General features: G+C 46.4%; 1 protein-coding gene and 1 pseudogene across 1 annotated transcript; both read left to right on the forward strand.

The window, feature by feature from the left end:
• The first annotated feature begins 7093 nt into the window (after positions 1-7093).
• On the forward strand, positions 7094-7546 carry LOC110544397 (large ribosomal subunit protein eL31-like; annotated as a pseudogene).
• A 5152-nt stretch (positions 7547-12698) lies between these two features.
• Positions 12699-14566, forward strand: LOC110544376 (MORF4 family-associated protein 1). Its single transcript, XM_021630388.2, has 2 exons — positions 12699-13254; positions 13505-14566. The coding sequence occupies exon 1, from the start codon at positions 12867-12869 to the stop codon at positions 13242-13244; it is 378 nt and encodes a 125-aa protein (XP_021486063.1). The 5' UTR covers positions 12699-12866; the 3' UTR covers positions 13245-13254; positions 13505-14566.
• Positions 14567-18571: the final 4005 nt, after the last annotated feature.

Genomic DNA, 18571 nt, shown 5'->3' on the forward strand with positions numbered 1-18571 from the left:
GAGAGTGAGTTCCAGACTTTCAAGACAGCCGGAACTACACTGAGAAGCCTTCTCTCAAAGAAACCAAGAAGGCTTGGGCCTGGGGAGATGGTTCAGAGGTTATGAGCACTGACTGTTCTTCCTAAAGGTCCTGAGTTTAATCCTAGCAACCACATGGTGCCTCATAACCCTCTATAATGAGATCTGGCACCCACTTCTGGCATGCAGACAGAAAGCTGTATAAATAATAATTTTTTTGAAGGAAAGAAAGAAAAGAAAAGAAACCAAAGAGGAGGAGGGAATGGAAGGAGGAGAGGAGAGGAAGGAAGGAGAGAAAGAGAGAGGAAAACCAATGCTTGAGGGGGCTGGAGAGATGGCTCAGCGGTTAAGAGCACTGTCTGCTCTTCCAAAGGTCCTGAGTTCAATTCCCGGCAACCACATGGTGGCTCACAACCATCTGCTGCCCAGAGGCACATATGCAGGCAGAATACTGTATAAATAATAAATAAATCTTTAAAAAAAAAAAAAACCAATGCTTGAGTATCAGACAGTCTCCAGCTTCACCTCATGTGTCACCTTGGTTCACACACACACACACACACACACACCCATAAAGCCTGGGCGTTTCAAAGTAGAGTCAGCTGCTACAGTGCTATCTAAAAGTAGAGACCCATGGTGATGCTCTAGAACAGTGTACATGTGGAGTGCTGGCAAGGAGCTCTTCCTGGCCCTCCACTGCCTCCCTTCTCCATTCCAGCACCCAGCACAGTGCCCTGTGGCTCCACTCTCACAGAAGTCCCTCCTAAGTACTGGAAGGGTATCAAGCAATGGGGCCTGCTTACCCTTCAGTACACGGATGGGATAGGACAGTTGAGCACTGCACATCTACAGCCAGGACTCTCCCTCCTGATGCCCCTGTCACCTAGGGAGCAATAAACACCCCCAAAGGGCAGGTATCTACAACTCTTGTCCCAAAGAGCAACTGTCTTAGAATCATAAGGCCACTAAGCTTGCTGTAGCTTCTGCTGCTCTGTTGATGCCAGTAAAGACAAGTTTCCTGCTGCACGCACAGGAGGGCTGAGCAAACTGCACACAGTTAACAGGCCGCAGATTAGAAGGGGCTTCTAGGTATGGCCTGGTGGTTCGAGCCATTCTCTCTATCTTTTGCCAATCCGGGGACAGGCACACACCTATGATATATATGGGGTCTTAACTTGTGTCCACTGATGATTTTGCAAAGTGACCATGGAGGACATTAACCCAAAGTGCTCCCTAGCCACACTGGTTGCCATGGCAGGTCTCTAAAACCTGGGAAGCAAGATGCTGTAAACCGGGACCTGATTGTTCCTTACAGCTAGTAAGTACAGGGAACAGCAAGGCACCACTCAGTGACACAGGGACATAGCACAGCCACTCTTGTTTCTTGCCTAGTTGACAGCCCCCAAACAGCATTTTACACACCCCTGTCCTAAACCTGTGTGCAAATCACAGTGGGTGTGTCTCATAAGAGGGGGTTGGCCATCCTTCCCCAAATAATGTTTCACTCAAATTTTAACAAACTGACATCTACAAAGTGTGTACTGTTCCTGCTTCTGCTTTTAAAAGACCTGGTATTTGATGTCTCAAAAACCTGAGTGCTTCAAGAAGCGCTCACCACCGCCTTCACCGAGTACAGCACCCAGGAGAGCACACATAATACAAAAATGCCCTCCACACGCAGTGGTGTGCCCATAACCCTCTCCTCAGGTGTCTTCCACCTCTGTATGAGACTCCAGGTGTCATTAGGGATCCACTTCCTGGGCCTGGGGTGTGGCTCTGAGGTGGTAGGCTTGGCCAGTATGTGCCAGGTTTTGACTTCCTTCCCCAATACCAGAAAGAAAAAAAAAAAAAAAAAGGAAGAACATAGAAGGAAAGAAAGAGGTAATTTTCAAAAAACATTCTCCCCCATAATTTCTTCTAATGGAGGAAGTCTACAAGTCCTTGCAAAGTGACCCTTGTGGATATTAACACACTTCCGGGACGCTTCAATACATCTTAGCAACATCTTGACCCCTTGGCTGGTTGGGATTCTCCAGGGCACAGAGCAGATTTCAATTTACATTAACTTGATTTCCTGTAAGGGCTCCCATCTCGTGTGCACATTGACCACACACCTGCATTTCCAAGGCGCACACTGCCACCACCACTCAGAGTGTTGCGATCACATATGAGTACCGTCATGCCTGGCTTGGGAGTTTCAAACACCCCCGGGAGTTTGAAAGATCTACTATTCTGCTCAATCTTTCTAGTAATCACTTTCTGGGTGTCTGAACTGTTGTCCCATGGGTTCATTTGTTTGTTGGGGGTCCTTATACTTTGGTGTGAAGACTGCAGACAGAAAAGGGGGAGAAACCTGTGAGTTTCCACCGTGTTTAAGGGCAGACACCAGCTGTCTCAGCCAACTGGAGCAACTATAACAGACTACCAGAGGCTAGACATTTATTTCTTGCAATTCTAGAGGCTTCAAGTTCAAGAGCAAGGTATCAACAGATACCTGTTTGGGGCTGTTTTGCAGAGAGCTGCCTTCATAATATGTCCTTACATGGTAGATAGCAGAGGACAAGACTGAGCTCTTGTGTCTCTTTTGGTAAGAACATTAATCTTTTCAATCTTCATTTTTTGGTTTTTTTATTTTTCAAGACAGCGTTTCTCTGTATACCCCTGGCTGTCCTGGAACTCTACTGTAGATCAGGCTGGCCTTGAACTCACAGAGGCCTGCCTCTGCCTCCTGAGGCTGGATTTAAAGACATGCACCACCACTGTATAGCTAAGGACATTAAACATACCATGAGGATCTCACACTCAAGACTAAACCTAGGTGTTCGTGCCTCTGAGGGGACCGGTTATCCAAGTAATGGTTAGGATGCCAACAGATGGATTTGAAAAGGGTCACATTTAGTCCAAGGCACCAAATGCCTTCCAACCTTGAAAATGAAGTATCTCAGGCCTGGAGTATCTGCTCTCAAGGCCAGCAGCAGCTTGAGAACCACAGTCATGCAAGCAGCTTCCTCTCAAGTATCCAGGCCCATGCTGTTTCTGGAAGTCATTGAAGGTTGCTCTATGCTCCAAGCTTCTAAGCACAGTGAATATAGGATCACTCCTCCGGATGGCATCAAGAGCTAACAGAATTTGCCACCTCTTCCACTGCAGGTCTGGACCCGAGCCCCAGGGCTTGGAGTTGCAGTTCTTCTCCACATGGCCTGCCTTGCCACTTCTAGGACAGAGTGTTCTCCCATCTCCAGCTTGCAGAAACGAGGCTCCATATCTGTAGGTTGTTTGCCGCTGTTCGTCAGCTGAAAATACTGCACCCATGCTCATTGTCCAGTAGCTGCTGTCATGCCCCGAGGCTGCCAGATCAAGTAGACCGCAAAACTGCACCCTCACCATCTTTATTTTCTTTTAAGACAAAGTCTCACTATGTCACCTTGACTGTCCTGGAACTCACTATGTACACCAGGCTGGCCCTGAACTCACAGAGACCTGCCTGCTTCTGCCTCTTGGGTCCTGGGTTTAAAAGCACGTGCTACCACACCAGGCTTTCTGTTTTAAATTTTAATTAATTCTGTTTTGTGTGCTTGTATGTATGTGTGTGTGGTGTATTCCCAAGAGAAGGGGTACACACATTAGTGGGTACATGAAGAGGCCAGAGGAAAATGCCTGGTGACCTGCTCTACTCCCTATAATTCTCCACTTTATTCCTTTGAGACAGGATCTCTCCTGAGCCTGGTGCTGACTTGGTGGCCAGCAAGCCCCAACAATCCTCCTGCCTCTGCCACCTCTCTCTCTCTCTCCACCATAATCCTACACACACACACGCACACATGCAGGCATACATACACGCACCCACACACAGCAGTGGGGTACAGAGGGACAGTGCGATGACTCAGCAGCTAAGAGTACTTGTTGCCAAGCCTAAAACCTGAGTTTGATTCTTCAGACCCACGTGTGGAAGGAACGAATGAACTGACTCCTGTAAGTTACCGTCTACCTTCCATGAACCCGCAAGAACAAGGGCACCTCCTCCCCACCCTACTCTGCACAAAATAAATGCAAAAAAAAAAAAAATTACAAACAGAAAACAAAGCGGTGCCCAAGCACCACAGGATGAACACTGCATGCGTGTTGTGCCCTGCTGGTGAAACAGCAAGTCATTCGGTCCTGACCCGTGGGGGATGTGTGTGTGCGTGTGTCCAATTGTCTAAGTGTAAAGAGCGGAGGTCTACATAGATGTCTTTTTCTATTCCTCTCCACCTTATTCTTCTGGGGACAGGGCTTTTCCCTGACCCTCTGACTCTGAACCTCTCTGGAGCTCTCCAGGTCTGGAGCTAGACTTGCTGGCCAGAAAGCTTGGGAATCCATCTGTTTACACACACACACACACACACACACACACACACACACAAAGTCCTGGGGTTACAGACGTGAGCCACTGTACCGTCTTCACCACATGAATAATGAGGGTCTGCACTTGGCATTAGTATTTAGGCAGCCTGCTTCTGGGTTGCCTAGCAACCTATGATGTCATCTTGTGTCACCTGACAGATATCCACACCTGGCAGGTGTGGTTACTTTGCTTCTTAAAAGGACCAACCTGCCACTTTGTCTCTCTCTTTCTCTGTTGGGGTGCCCCCCTTTCTTTCCCCTATTATGTCTTGCTCTCTCCTCTCCATCTTCATCCAATAAACCTCTTTCATTTAAAATTTGTGCACATCATCATTTTATTTGGTCCTAATATTGGTGCTTTGCACCTGGTCTGGTCATGCCAGGACCCCTTTAATCGGACCCTGATGGCCGCAACAGATTTTTTTTTCTATTCTATCTATCCCTAACCACCACTCAGCCACCTATGCCTTAAAACCTACACTTTCTTTCAACTTCCCTGCCTTTACCACACACACCTGGCCCTCTACTCAAAACTGCTTGGACTCGGCAACCTGCCGGGTGCTCCAAACACTGAGGGCATGGCAGACACTCACGCTGCACCAAAATTGGCTTGGGGAAACTAAAATGCGCATTCCAGATGCTGAAAGTGCCTCTTTGTACACAGACACAGCCTGTTTCTAAACTATTGCTGTTAGGTAAGCAATTGCTACATCTGAGGAGGGGTTTTAGGTCCTCTCTGTGCACACACAGATGGCTTTAGATTGTGTCGCTGCCTCCGGCCCCATGGGCGAGTTTTTAGATCTCCCTCGGAATGCCTGCCTCGAGAGGCTGGCTTGCAGAGGATGGTTTTCAGTTGCACAGACTCCCGATCAGCCATGCCACGCACGTGCCGAGAGTTTCAAACCAGGCCGAGACAGCCATTCCACCAACAAGCACCTGGTCTCACCATGCCACTATGGCCAAGCACTGCACATGGCTAGCTGCCATGTTGGTTTTGGGATAAGGAGGGTGGAACCAGGGGTTTGCTGCCATCTCCACTAAGGGCAAGCACATGGTTTCACTGCCATCTTAACTTAGGGCAATTAAGGACAGTCACAAGATTGGCTGCCATGTTGGTTATCAAACAAAAACTCTGTGGTTTCCCTCACTGCCAGCTGCTTTTACTACTTTGTTTCTTTCCCACTGTTTTCAGAGTTGCTAAATTGCAGTCTCTTATAGGCCCTAAAAGGTCACTGCTCCCCTTCCTACCTCCATTCTAAAACTGCCTATCTGCCCCTATCCTTTCCTGCAAATGAGATTCCCTCTATGAGAACTCGGCCTTACTGCTGATTAAGCCCTGGTACCAGGCACCGAGGTTCTTGGGCTTAGCCCATGACCTGGTTTGGTTGAGGAACCACTAGCTGCTTGGTCCATTCCCATTTCCCCTTTCTCATTCACAGGAACGGCTTCCCCATAGTCTCTCCTATTAGGGAAACCTCTGGCTTCTATACCTATATTTGCCCTACTCAAATGTTTAATATCCAGTAATATCCAATAACACTAAAAGCAATCCGTGAAGTAAAAAACAATTCCCGTCAAGTAAAAAAAAAAAAAAAAATTCCTATTTCTCTTTTCTTAAATTCTAGTTTGTTTTGTAAGACTCATGGGAGTCCTGCGTTACCAGGGAGGCCCCCAAGTGAGACACAGAGACCACGATTGATGCAAACAGCAAGAGGTTTATTGAAACCAACACATTGGGGTCATCCTGCACCGCAAGGAAAGGCGACCCCAGGAACAAAAGCTTTAGGTTTTTAAGGGCAACTTTGGAAATAGCAACAGGGCAGTTTTTCATTGGTGGATATTTAGGGTCTAGCTGCTTGCTTGGGACTTTCTAGTCGGGAGGGTGGCCAGTGTGCTTAGAGTCAAGCTGCCTACGTTGCAGTTTCTCCAAGGACTGCCTGCCCCCATCTGCATCCTTGAGGTCTTCTCCTGCAATGGTCTATGCAGATGTCCCAGGGACTGCCTGCATCTATTTCCTTGGGGTTTTGGGGTTTGAGTCCCCCAGGGGGGGCAGTGGGAAGAGGTTGTACTCTGCAGTTGGCAATTAATGGAAAGTTCCCAGTTTTCCCAGGTTTCTTGGTTGTCTTCATACTAGGTCCCTTCAGTTTCTCTCAGCCTGCTATCTCACTAAATATCCTCTCTGGTTTCTTTTTATAGTCTCGAAAAAAATCATAAAATTAAACTGTAAACCTTAAGGTGATCATGTGGTATGAACAATTTTAATCATAATTAATTCTTGTTTTATTTTCTCTCCTTTTAGATTAGGACAGCAACAAGCCTCACTTTAAATTGATATGGATTTTTATAAAAATTCATAGTTATATTTTATAATATATATGATCCAACCCTGGCTCAAAATAATTTTTATATAATGCTAAAATTTCAAAATTATGAAGGTCTATTCAAATTAAGTTAATTTAAAATATACATCTAACTACCTATGTCTTTATCAATTCCTAAATTAATAAATGCTGTTTCTTCTGCCATGAGCTGCCTATGATCCAGACTCACCACTATGCTTTCTGGCTAATAAGTTTGCTATAATAAATTCAAATGTAATTTTAGAATTGCTTTATATTATTCTACTATATTGTTGGTTTTAAAACTCTTAACTCGGGAGTTAATATGTACAAGTTTTTACCAATACTCTAAATTAAGATCTATTAATTTTAGAGGCATTTATTTACATTAACACTTGATCATTGACTTTCCAGCTTGGCCCTGGCAGAATGGCTCCCACAAAGAAGGGTGGCGAGAAGATGGGTCCCTGCTCTGCCATCCACGAGGTGGTGACCGGAAGTACACCATCAGCATCCACAAGCAAATGCATGGAGTGGGCTTCAAGAAGCGTGCTCCCCGGGAGCTCAAAGAAATTTGGAAGTTTGCCATGAAGGAGATGGGGACTCCAGATGTGCGCATAGATAAAAGGATCAATAAAGCTGTCTGAGCCAAAGAAATAAGGAATGTTCTGTATCACATCCGAGTTCGTTTGTCCAGAAAACGTAATGAACATGAGGATTCAACAAACAAGCTCTACATGTTGGTAACTTATGTGCTGGTAACCACATTCAAAAATCTACAGATGGTCAATGTGGATGAGAACTAACCTACTGAATGTCAAATAAAGTTGCAGAACTTCGAGGAAAAAAAAAACTTGATCATTGTGCTATATCTTCACTATCAAAAAGTTAAAATATGCTTGGTCTTGTTTTCTAAAAATGGTATTATTATTAATAATAATAATATAGTCTTAGATGTTTATAAGCTATGAACTTTTCATATACTAAATCATACAGAAAACCGTCATGCTCTCACTTTAATGGATTATATTTATGACTTTTAAGGCTCCAACTTAACAGGGACAAAACCTAAAGTCCTAATATTTGATGGTTAACAAATGCAAGTTAATAGTCATCTCATAGATTATCAAGTCCTCTAACATGTCCAAACACATATAGTCCTACAGGTGCAAACATGGACTCACTGCTGTCTTTAATAAATAGCTAAGGATGGTCCTTGAGTAATGATGCAGGAGTTAAAAATAATAAGAGAAGAGCCTTCCCCACAGGCTCGTCTACAGCAAAAACTATGCTCCAGACCTTGGCTGCTGCTCTGAGGCTGTTGGCATTCCTGCACCAAAAACAAGAAGTCTGCTATGTCCCATCCTGCCGGGGGATAGCCAAAAGTCATTTCCACCAGGTGACTGTTTCAAATGCAGCCAAAGGGGACACTGGTCCCGCAGCTACCTCAACAAGCCATGACTACCTGCTGGCAGACTGGCCTCTGGAAGTTGAAATGCTCCCATGCAGGTTTGTTCTCTGTGCCCAGCCATGAAGGCTCAATGAGCACAAGAGCCATAGACACTACCAGCCTTCCAGCTCCTTGGCCTGGCAGGGGACAAATGGATCCTTGATTCAGTGACCTCCACCACCCTCGCCAAGCCCAGGGTAACATTGAAGGTCTATTTTGGCCTCACACTGGGGTCCCAGGGACATATTGCCAACTTCTGCCTTGGGAGATTTCAGATGCCTTCTCAGTTCTCTTCATATGCAGGAGACCAGGCTGTAAGCCTGAGTCCTAGAGTTGCTATTGTCAGGCCTAGACAGAATATGCCTTGTTGTCAGACTCAGAAAACAGGCCTCAGATGTAACCTTTTACCATCCCTTTAGCTAAAGGCCAATAAATGTTCATAGCAGTCTCACCTATGTCTCATGTCTCTGGATATAGAGACCTAAGAAAAATTATGTTTGAGGTTCTAAGAAAATTTTTTAAAGTTGGCAAACACAAGTTATAGATGTTTGAAGGTCTAAGGATGTGTTTTAAGGTTGGTAAATGCAAGTTATAAAGGTTGCAAGGAAAAAAAGAAAAAAAAAGGTTGCAATGTCTAAGGTGATTTAAGATACCCTAAATAAGTAAAAGTGCTTAATATTTCCTCCTGTTGCTATGCTATTGTTATATTGACTGTCCGGAGCTTTGACCTTTATCAATAGAGCTCTGATTTATTAATCTAACTTTAATATAAAAACGTTCCACTGTACCATCCACTAACATGGTTCCAAGCTCAAGATTTTAACTCTCCATAATGTGTAATCATGCTAAAGGTTAAGATCAAGTGAGCTTTTGTCCCTTCTACTTCAAGAAAAGCTTCTGCCTTTTCAGAGCTCACCTTAAAGAATACTTAAGCTGTTAACACAAATGTGTATGCCTTTTCTACAATGTATATTTCAGTGCAGATTACAATTGTGATGCTAACATGTCTAAAGTTTTATCTCCTTTGTAAAACTTAAAAGTAATTCTTGTAAGCTGCCGGATATCCACCTGAATCCACCTCTCAGGTCAACTGGGCTCCAGATAAGTACTGCACCTATTGCCTATCTCAGAGAGTGGGATTCCTCCCCTTTCCCTAGTTTTGGGACTTCCCTTTCCTGGCTACTTGATTGCTACATGCCTACACCCAACACCAGCTGATTGGTGAGTCTTCACTTCTGGTTGGTGCAAATGCTTCCTACCGCTCTTGCCAACCTACATCCAAATCCTTCATCTAGGACCTCCTTCTCCCTTGGGTAAGACTTTCCCTCTACCGGCATGGTTTCTCTCCCTCCCCATCTTGCTCATCTACGAAAATCCTAGCTAGGTAAACTGTGTCTGCTACGGGCAGCTGTGCCCTTGGTCTCTGGCCAACACTGATGAGCTATTGTAACAGAATGCACCAATCTACTCTACTGAGTCAAACCTTGCTCTTGGGATGCTTTGAGAGATCACTGACTCCTACCTGCCCAATGGGAATAGTCCATTCTTCCACTCCTCCAGATAATCCTCTGGGATGTCTTCTGGAGAATTTCATATTTCTACGCCTAGTGCCTGCTTTAAGGGCCTCTAATCTTACACACCTCTGTAACCAAACTTGGCCTCAATTTCCTTAGATGACAGATCGAAAGCAAAGCCTTTTTAATTACTGCCAGGGATTGGGTAAATGGAGTTCCTTCAGGTAAATGGAGGCTCCCATGTTCAAGTCTCTTCTTCTGTCTCGGTTTGCTCTCTCAAAAGTTTTAAATGTACACCTAAAGAATTCTCTCTATAACCTACTTGTCTTCTGCCTATAAATATGTTCCAGTATCCTGTCAGACCCAGGTATTTCTTATATCCACAACATTGTGAAAGCAGCTACCACGAGTTCCAGTCTGACCTCACAGACTTCCATCAAGCTGGACCTGCACTTTCCCTCCCAGCCATGGATGTTCTCACAGACTCTGGGCAGCATCAAAACAGCCTGTTCTTCCTGGACTTGGTCAGCATTTCAGCCTTTTGACCTCCCTATAGCACCCCAGTAGCCAGAAGAGAATCTACACCCATCATTCACTTATTATTAACAAAAGGCTGGAATGGTGTGCTTCAGGCCCAGAACAAGTAGATGAAGGTTCTCCCAGCATTCCTCAGTCCCTACCTGCTGCCTTGTGTAGTTGGCAACTCTCTACTGACAATCCTCTACCCTGAACTTTCCAGGGCAGGGGCTTCCCCTCCTCTTCTTGACCATGTAATCTGGACATTTTGTTGCTATTATTTTTTTCTCTCTCTCACCCCCTTGCATGGCAAACAAGAGCTGCTTCCAATGAACCTTCATTTATATACTTTAACTTAACTTACATGAGAAGCAGCCCAAGCTCCTCATTTTTTTAATTATAGAAAAAGGGAGGAATGTTAGTATTTAGGCATCCTGCTTCTGGGTTGCCTAGCAACCTGTGATATCATCATGTGTCCTCTGCCAGATAGCCACACCTGGCAGGTGTGGTTAGGTTGTTCCTTAAAAAGACCAACCCACCACTTTGTCTCTCACTTGCCCTCTCCTCTCTTGCCCTCTCCCCTTCCTCTGTTGGTGCTCCCTCCTCTCTTCCCCTATTATGTCTTGTTCTCTCCTTCTCTCTCTTCATCTCCATCCAACAAACCTCTTTCATATAAAATCTGTGCAAGTCATCATTTTATTTGGTCCTAACACTTGGATCTTCACATTTGTACAGCAAGCTCCCCAGCCTGTCCCATCCCCTTTCACATCATTTTTCACAGGGCTTTCAGGTTCCCAGTAAAAGTGAGCAGAACGCAGAGTTCCCACAATGGCCCCAACTTCCCCCACCAACAATCCTACACCAGTGGAGCCTTGTAAGCACTGGTGAGCCTACAGCACGCAGCACTATCAGCAGTCTGTGCTTCAGTTAGGGTTCACAATCGGTGCTGGAAACTGTGCATCACACAAATGTGTGATGACATGCATGCACCACTTCTGCGTCTCTCAGAGCACCTTCACTGCCCTAAAAAGCCTCCATTCTCTTGTTGCACAGTGGAAGTTGTCTTGGCAATAGAGATCACATTCACACCAGTCAGAGAGAGAGAGAGAGAGAGAGAGAGAGAGAGAGAGAGTGTTTCCCAGGATCCATACTGACCAGCCTATCCCCATATCAGGGTTCTGCTCTCCTAACTATCCCAGGTGTGCAACAGAATCTCATTGCCCTTTCAGCCATTAACTCCTTTCATTTTTTTAAATGGCCTATCTTCCTCTGGTGTCAAGAAAACCTAAAGGCTGGATTTTTTTTTTTTTTTAAGCAAAAGCCACTGAGTGTAAAGGCCCTAAGAGCACAATTAAAAAGATATGCACTTTATATACACTTATGTTTGATATTTACACTGGTTTCATGACTCATGGCTAGAAAATTAGCCAGATACATAGTAGTTCAGCTTCTTGAGAAAGTGCTGTCCGGTTATTAGACTAAGAATTCTGCATCTTTCCATAAACTTCAATGTTCAAAGTGACTGTTAAGCAAACTTAGTTGAGTGCACCAACTTCTGTCTTTTCCATACCAACTGATCACCAAAGTGAACTTTGCTCAGATGGGGCCGCAGAACTCAGCAGACAGACGTTTCACCTCAGGACACCAAGAGCTCTACTGTCTGGTAAAACACACACACACACACACACACACACACACACACACACACACACCCCCAGGCACTTCTGCCAAGGTAAGACAATTACACCTTAAACTAGCTGAGCGCTGGCTAAAGAAGATGGTCTATGAGCAGGAAGACTGCCCTCACTATAGATTCCCTAGATTGCTCCTTCCCCAGTTTAGGAAAGCTGTTTTTTGTTGTTTCTGTTTTTATTTTGTCTTGAAATAAGGTTTCTCTGTGTAGCCCTGGCTGTACTGGAACTCACTATACAGACCAGGTTGACCTCGAACTCAAGAGATTTGCCTGCCTCTCTGCCTCATGGGTTGCTGGGATTAAACTCGTGAGCCACCACGTTGAGCTTCCTTCCTCCCTTCCTCCCTCCCTCCCTTCCTCCCTTCCTCCCTTCCTCCCTTCCTCCCTTCCTCCCTCCCTCCCTCCCTCCCTTCCTTCCTTCTTTCCTCCCTTCCTCCCATTTGTTTACTTATTTATTTAGTAAACTTATCAAGCGTGCAATCTGGGAAGCCGAAGCAAGCGGTTTGCTGAGAGTTTAAGACCATACAATTGAGTTCCAGGGCAGCCTTGGCTACAGCGTGAGATCCTGTTTCAAAAAGTAAATAAATAAAATCAGAATAAGATACAGCGAAGACTTGGCAACATCTCGAACAGTTCCAAGAGTTTTGCAGGGATGGAGATCTGATGCTTGCGCGCGGCCGCGGAGGAGCTCTCCCCGCCCCTTCATGGACGTGCGCGCGCCCGCACCTCGCAGCGCGACCGTAAAGAGGGGCGCGGTGGTGTCGTGAAAGGGGTCGCAAGGCCCGGAGCGCTGGTTGACGGTTGGGGACTCCATTTTGTTCACCGCTCGTCTGCTCGGCAGTCACTCGTCTCCGTGGCTTCTCCGAGGCGGAAAGTTGAACAGCGGCGGAAGTTTTGAGGACTCGGCCCGAGCCCTGCCACTGAGTGTCCCGCGGACGAGCAAAGCGACGGAGATGCGGCCCCTGGACGCGGTGGAGCTGGCGGAGCCCGAGGAGGTGGAGGTGCTGGAGCCCGAGGAGGACTTCGAGCAGTTTCTGCTGCCCGTCATCCACGAGATGCGCGAGGACATCGCGTCGCTGACGCGCGAGCGCGGGCGCGCGCCCGCGCGCAACCGGGGCAAGCTGTGGGAGATGGACAATATGCTGATCCAGATCAAGACTCAGGTGGAGGCCTCTGAGGAGAGTGCCCTCAACCACCTGCAGGGCGCGGGCGGCGCCGATCCCCGCGGCCCCAGGGCGGAGAAGGCCGAGGAGAAGGCGCAGGAGATGGCGAAGATGGCCGAGATGCTGGTGCAGCTGGTGCGGCGGATAGAGAAGAGCGAGTCGTCGTGAGCGGGCCGCGGTAAGGGCGGGAGCCCGGCGGGGCGTGGGTGACTGTGGGGAGGAGGCTGGCTTCGCGCCTCGGGAGTAAACTAGGCCCCTCGGGGAAGGGCTATAGCAAATTGTCGGTAGGGAGACCGTGGAAGATTCCGGATTGTGCTGGAAGGTATGAGCCCCTGAGTGAGGAGGCCTCCAGGACAGGCCAGGGGTTCGCTCTGCTGGCCGGCGGGATTAAACTGTCGGTGATGAATCTTTCCCGCCCTTGCTTTTAGGTTTCCAGCCAATGGATTCTGGTCGAGTGATGGCGATTGGCTGACATGACACCCTGGAAAAGCTGAAACCAGAGAGCCTTTTGTTTTCTTTCTTTCTTTCTTTTTTTCTTTTCCCTCAGTCTTCACTCTGTTCTCACTGACACTACGTTTCTGCTACAATCTACGGTTGACGACCTCGATATGAGTTTTTGATTATTCAGTGGTTCCTTTTTTTGTTGTTTGTTTGGGGGGAAATAACTTTGATTTGGAAAATGTGCTCACAACGGGAATTAGGGCCTAGATTGTAAGCCCTTGTGGCAGTCGAATGACGTTCGTTCCTGGGCTTTGGTTGTTGTTTCTGAATTTTGAGGTGCTTTGCTCTTTCTTGGGTAACCTGATAGCTCCCTGGAACTTTGGGTCCCTTTGAAACTTGAGACTCCGAGTTGGAGCTCACCAGCTCTGGAAGTTCTGAAGGAGCTGCATTCATTCTAGAAGACGACTCCATGCAGCAATGGCAGAAGAAGGGACCAGACTTCATCTGGGACTGCTGATGATGGGCCTTACATGGCGAGGACTGATGACCTGGGAGAAGGGTCGGAGGATAGTATTGTTTCTATTGGGTGACTTTAATTTCTGTGTGAGACCAAAGGAGGAGAGATGTATTTTGTGCAAAAGTTAAATTTTATGTGCTACACTATCTATTGTAACCTGTCTGGTGAGTTTGTTTGGACAGCCTAACTCGTTTCTAAATGAAATGGAACCCAGAATGGGAGGTGAGGTCTTGTTAGTCTGTACAAGTTGGTATTAAATTTGAGGAGGTCTTGGGCATAAAATGAAAGATCCTTGACAATGCCTTTTGTGGACTGAGGAGGAAAACCCTGCAGTTGTCTGCAATGGACCCGAGACTTCGAGGAAGTGGCATCTTCAAGGTTCATATGTAGTCAAGCTATAAATGTATCGAGTAGCAGACCTGATAAAGCTTTTGAGGTCAAAACCCCTACCATGTTTGAAAAACAATCTTACATGTTAATAAAAGTATTCGTTTGCTTGAAAAGATTATAAACCCAGAAAGTTATTAAGAAACATTAAGTGGAGTCTTTCTTTGGTGTCTTGTGCTTAGTTGGAATGAATGTCCTACAACTTTGGGGACTCTGGTTAAGCAGACAGAAGGCTGTTTCAGCTTACCTCACAGAGAACAGGAGATTCTTAGTTCCTAGTAAGAATCTTGCATCAGCCCATAGTTTGAGCTTCTTCCTTCAGTCTTCCAACTGGATATAGTTCTTTACCAGTCTTCACAGAGACTATGTGTTGACATACTGTAGCACATACACAGCATCTACAATGTAGCAGCTCCCTTGAGAAGAGAAGGGCGTGGGTCCCCAGCTGCTGGGATTGACCCTCTAATGGGAAGTACCCCAACAAAGACAACCTTGGCTCTTTACCCTCTTTCCTGAGTGGCCCAAGTCAATAGGGCCCCTGCTTTTTAAGGACATCACAGACAGAATTCGTGTGCCCATTGGGGCTAAGGGCTGATACTGGCATAAGCTCCATTAAGGTGGCCATTGTAAATGTTTTCTCCTTTACTGGCTTGCAAGAAGGACTGCTCATCCTATCAGAGACAGTGTTTTTACCTATGTGTACATCCCTACCCTTGCCCAGAGTCCTTGCCAAGTACATTATCTCCCACCGGTTCCCTTTGTTCTACCTTCTTAAGGACTCCAAGGCAACATGAGGCCCAAATTCAAGCAGAGCCCCTGGCCACCCTTGCCTTTCCTGAGAACAAATAAGCCTGTAGCAGTGAGGTTTCCACTGTCATCTAAGAATCAGTAGGGTTGGTCATCCCATTCATACCCTAGCAGGGTAAACCAGACAGGGCTTGCTTACTTCAGTCACTGTCCCAAATATGTGCAACTTTACCAAGACACCCATAGTATCCTATAGGCCCCTGTTCCTTCCTCCTTTCAAACTAATTCATGGTTCACAATTTTTTTCCATATTCATTGTTTCTTCAAAGCAGTTTTCTTTAACAGCTCTTCCAGCTAAGGCCCTACTGCCCAGGCAGTTATCACCCCAATGATGATAGACTCCAGCAGCATTCGGCCACTACCTGTGCAGACAGAGGATGGCACTGCCAGATCCATCAGGGCTGCCTTCAGCCAGGAGTTAAAAAGAAAGCTAGGAGTAGGAAAGGGAAATTACCACAACATTGAACCATGAAGTACAAACAGATACATGAGGAAATGAGCAGAGAAAAGTAGCTGTTGAGGTGAATTGAAGATAGTCAGGATTGCAGCAATCACCCAGTGCCCCAGGACACTGGAAATGCGAAGCCCTGGGGAGTGCAAAAGCTGCTGGCTGTACTGAGGCCAGATGTTGAACAGCTGGCCTTGTGAGCATGTTGCTCACCTAGAGTATCTTTGGGACTTAGAGTGAGGGGGTGGTCATGAATCAGGTGCCAAAGTCTGCAGTGGGCAATAGGAATGCTGTGGCAAGTAGTTGGCGTGCAGAGAGGACCGGGCAGTGAATAATCAGGAAGTGCTCCAAGAGAGAACCATATGGATGGGAGGAGGGCAGGGAATGGGTGTACTTTAACCAAACTCCTGATGTTTGTTTGAAGGACATGGAGATAAGAGTGGCTGTCCTTTCATTTGCCTGAGACCTTGGGCCCAAATGGCACTGTGCTCTTGAAACCAACCAGCAAAGTGAGGTGGTGTAGAAGGTGGGGCTGATCCAAGTCAGGCTGTGCTAGCCAAGGCTCACCCAACCCCATTGACCTAAGGTTTAGGGATGGGCGGGGTGAGGACTGTCATCAGCAGCTTGACATAAGAATAGCATTTTTATAGGCTGAGCTCAGCTCAACAGTGGTGATGGATACGGTAAATTTAGTTCTGAATTTAGCTCATTGGGTGACAACCAGTATGGATAAGTCAAAATTGTCACTCAACCAAGCTTTCTGTTGATAGTGGCTCTGTCCCTTCAGGCCTCACATTGACAATGGCAGAGAACTCTTCCTCCCATACCCTTACAGATAAGTGATGGGAAAGTGCCTGGGGAGATGGCCCTAGACCCATGGTTTTCCTCCCAAGGCAAAGCCCAGAGTAGTGTCACCTTCCTGCCAAAGTGTAAGTGTAGCTTCTCCCACGTGGACACCATTGACTTGAGGGGACAGTGTAGAGTGGGGCAGAAACAAATAGTCTTGCCTGGGTGGCCAGCTGGGGTCACACAGGAGTAGACCAGAGGCACGTGCAAGCTAGGCCACTAAACCCTGTGGTTGTTCTACCCCTGAAGACGGTTCTGAGGCCTGGCTCCAGCAGGAAGCAGGCTTCAAAAGCAGCGATACTTCAAGGGGGCACTTTCCAGAGGGGTTTATATGAGGAGTAGTCAGAAGCAGAGCAGAACCAGGAGCAGAGAGCCCACCCGGGAGACACTGCTTTCTGCCGAGCCTTTGGTGGTGTCTCTGGACTGAGGATACTATGGGCTTCCTCTTTCACGATGTTGGAGTGGAAGAGCGCCGTTGGCCTTGCGCAACACTCTATCACAGCATGCAGCGCTCTGCTTAGAGATCTCGCCAGGCAACAGTTTCCCCAGGGGAAGGATTCATGAGACCAGAAAAACGGGAGCTCCGGGTGACATGTCAGTCCTCGATGCTCTATCTGTTAGAGACACGTGTAGCCAACACTCCAGCAGCGGCAGGGAGAGGAGTGGTGAAGACCCATTGACATGGCTTTAAGACTGCCACAGCCGGGGCTGGAAAGAAGCCTCAGCAATTAAGGATACCTAAACTATCGTAGACCCAAATAAGCGGAGTTGCCAACATTAGCAATAGTTTCTGGGTTTTGAGAGGCCAAATCGGTACATTAAAATGTGAAGAAGCATTTCTATTCTAAGCAGAGGCAAAGGGGAGTACAGAGTATGGTTGGAACCAACAAACTAGTGGAGCATTTGTTTTCTCAAAATGTGATAACAAACTGCTGCAAACTTGCTTGTTTAAAACAACACAAGTTCTCAGTTCTGGAGGCAGACCTGAAATCAAGTGTAGCAGGACCACACCCTCTGAGTGATACAGAAAAGTTTCCTGTCCCTCTCCTCATCCCAGCACTGGCAGTCCTTGGCATCCCTTTTGTTAAATCATCAGTTCTGTCTGCCTTCCTCATCAATCACTGCCTTTCACATTGTCTCAAAGAAGGACACCAGTCATCAGATTTAGGGCCCACCATATCCCAGTACCTCAACTGATTGAGTTGCAAAGACCCTATTTTCAAAAAGGTCACATCTTAAGCTTTGAGTAAACATGAATTTTGGAGGGCACTCCAGCAAAAACAGTAACTAGGGATTTTTTTTGAAGATTTATCTGTTTTTATGTTTGTGCATGTACGTTTTTCTGTGAATATGTCTAAGCACACTTCTGTATCTACAGAGCTCACAGCAGGTATTGGATCCCCTAGATCTGGAGTTTCAGGAGGTTGTGAGCTACCCAGTGTGGATGCTGGGTACCACATCAGGTCATATGCAAGAGAAGTGCTCTTAACTGCCAACCTATCCCTTCAGTCTGGAAATTGTTACACAGGTACAATTTTGCTTTTGAGACATGGAGCTTCACTATGATGCCCTGGCTGACCTAAACCTCCATATGTAGACCAGGCTGGCCTCAAACTCAGATCTGCCTGCCTCTGAGTTTTATCCCAGCCTCTAAGTGCTGGGATTAAAGGTGTATGCCACCATGCCCAGCTGCAATTATAGTATGTAAGAAGTTTGCATAGAGTCATATCAAAATGCATTTTCAAGCAAGAATTGGCTTTGCAATTTTCCAAATAGGTCCAGTGAGTCAATAGAGCCAATAAAAAAGCTCTTCAGAAACTTCAGGACATTGACTGGGAATGCAGCTTAGTTGGCAGAGTGATTATCTAGGGCACATGAAACCTGGGTTCCACCCCCAGCCCCTAGAAGCTATCAAGAGATAGAAGCAGGAGGATCAGTAATTCAAGGTCATTCTTAGCAACATAGTCAAGTCTTCAGCCAGCCTAGGACACATGAGACTGTTTAAAAAAAAAAAAAAAAAAAAAAAAGACCTGGGTGATGATTTAGTCA

The sequence above is a fragment of the Meriones unguiculatus genome, chromosome 12 (assembly GCF_030254825.1).
Source record: "Meriones unguiculatus strain TT.TT164.6M chromosome 12, Bangor_MerUng_6.1, whole genome shotgun sequence".
In the NCBI taxonomy this organism is placed as follows: Eukaryota; Metazoa; Chordata; class Mammalia; order Rodentia; family Muridae; genus Meriones; species Meriones unguiculatus.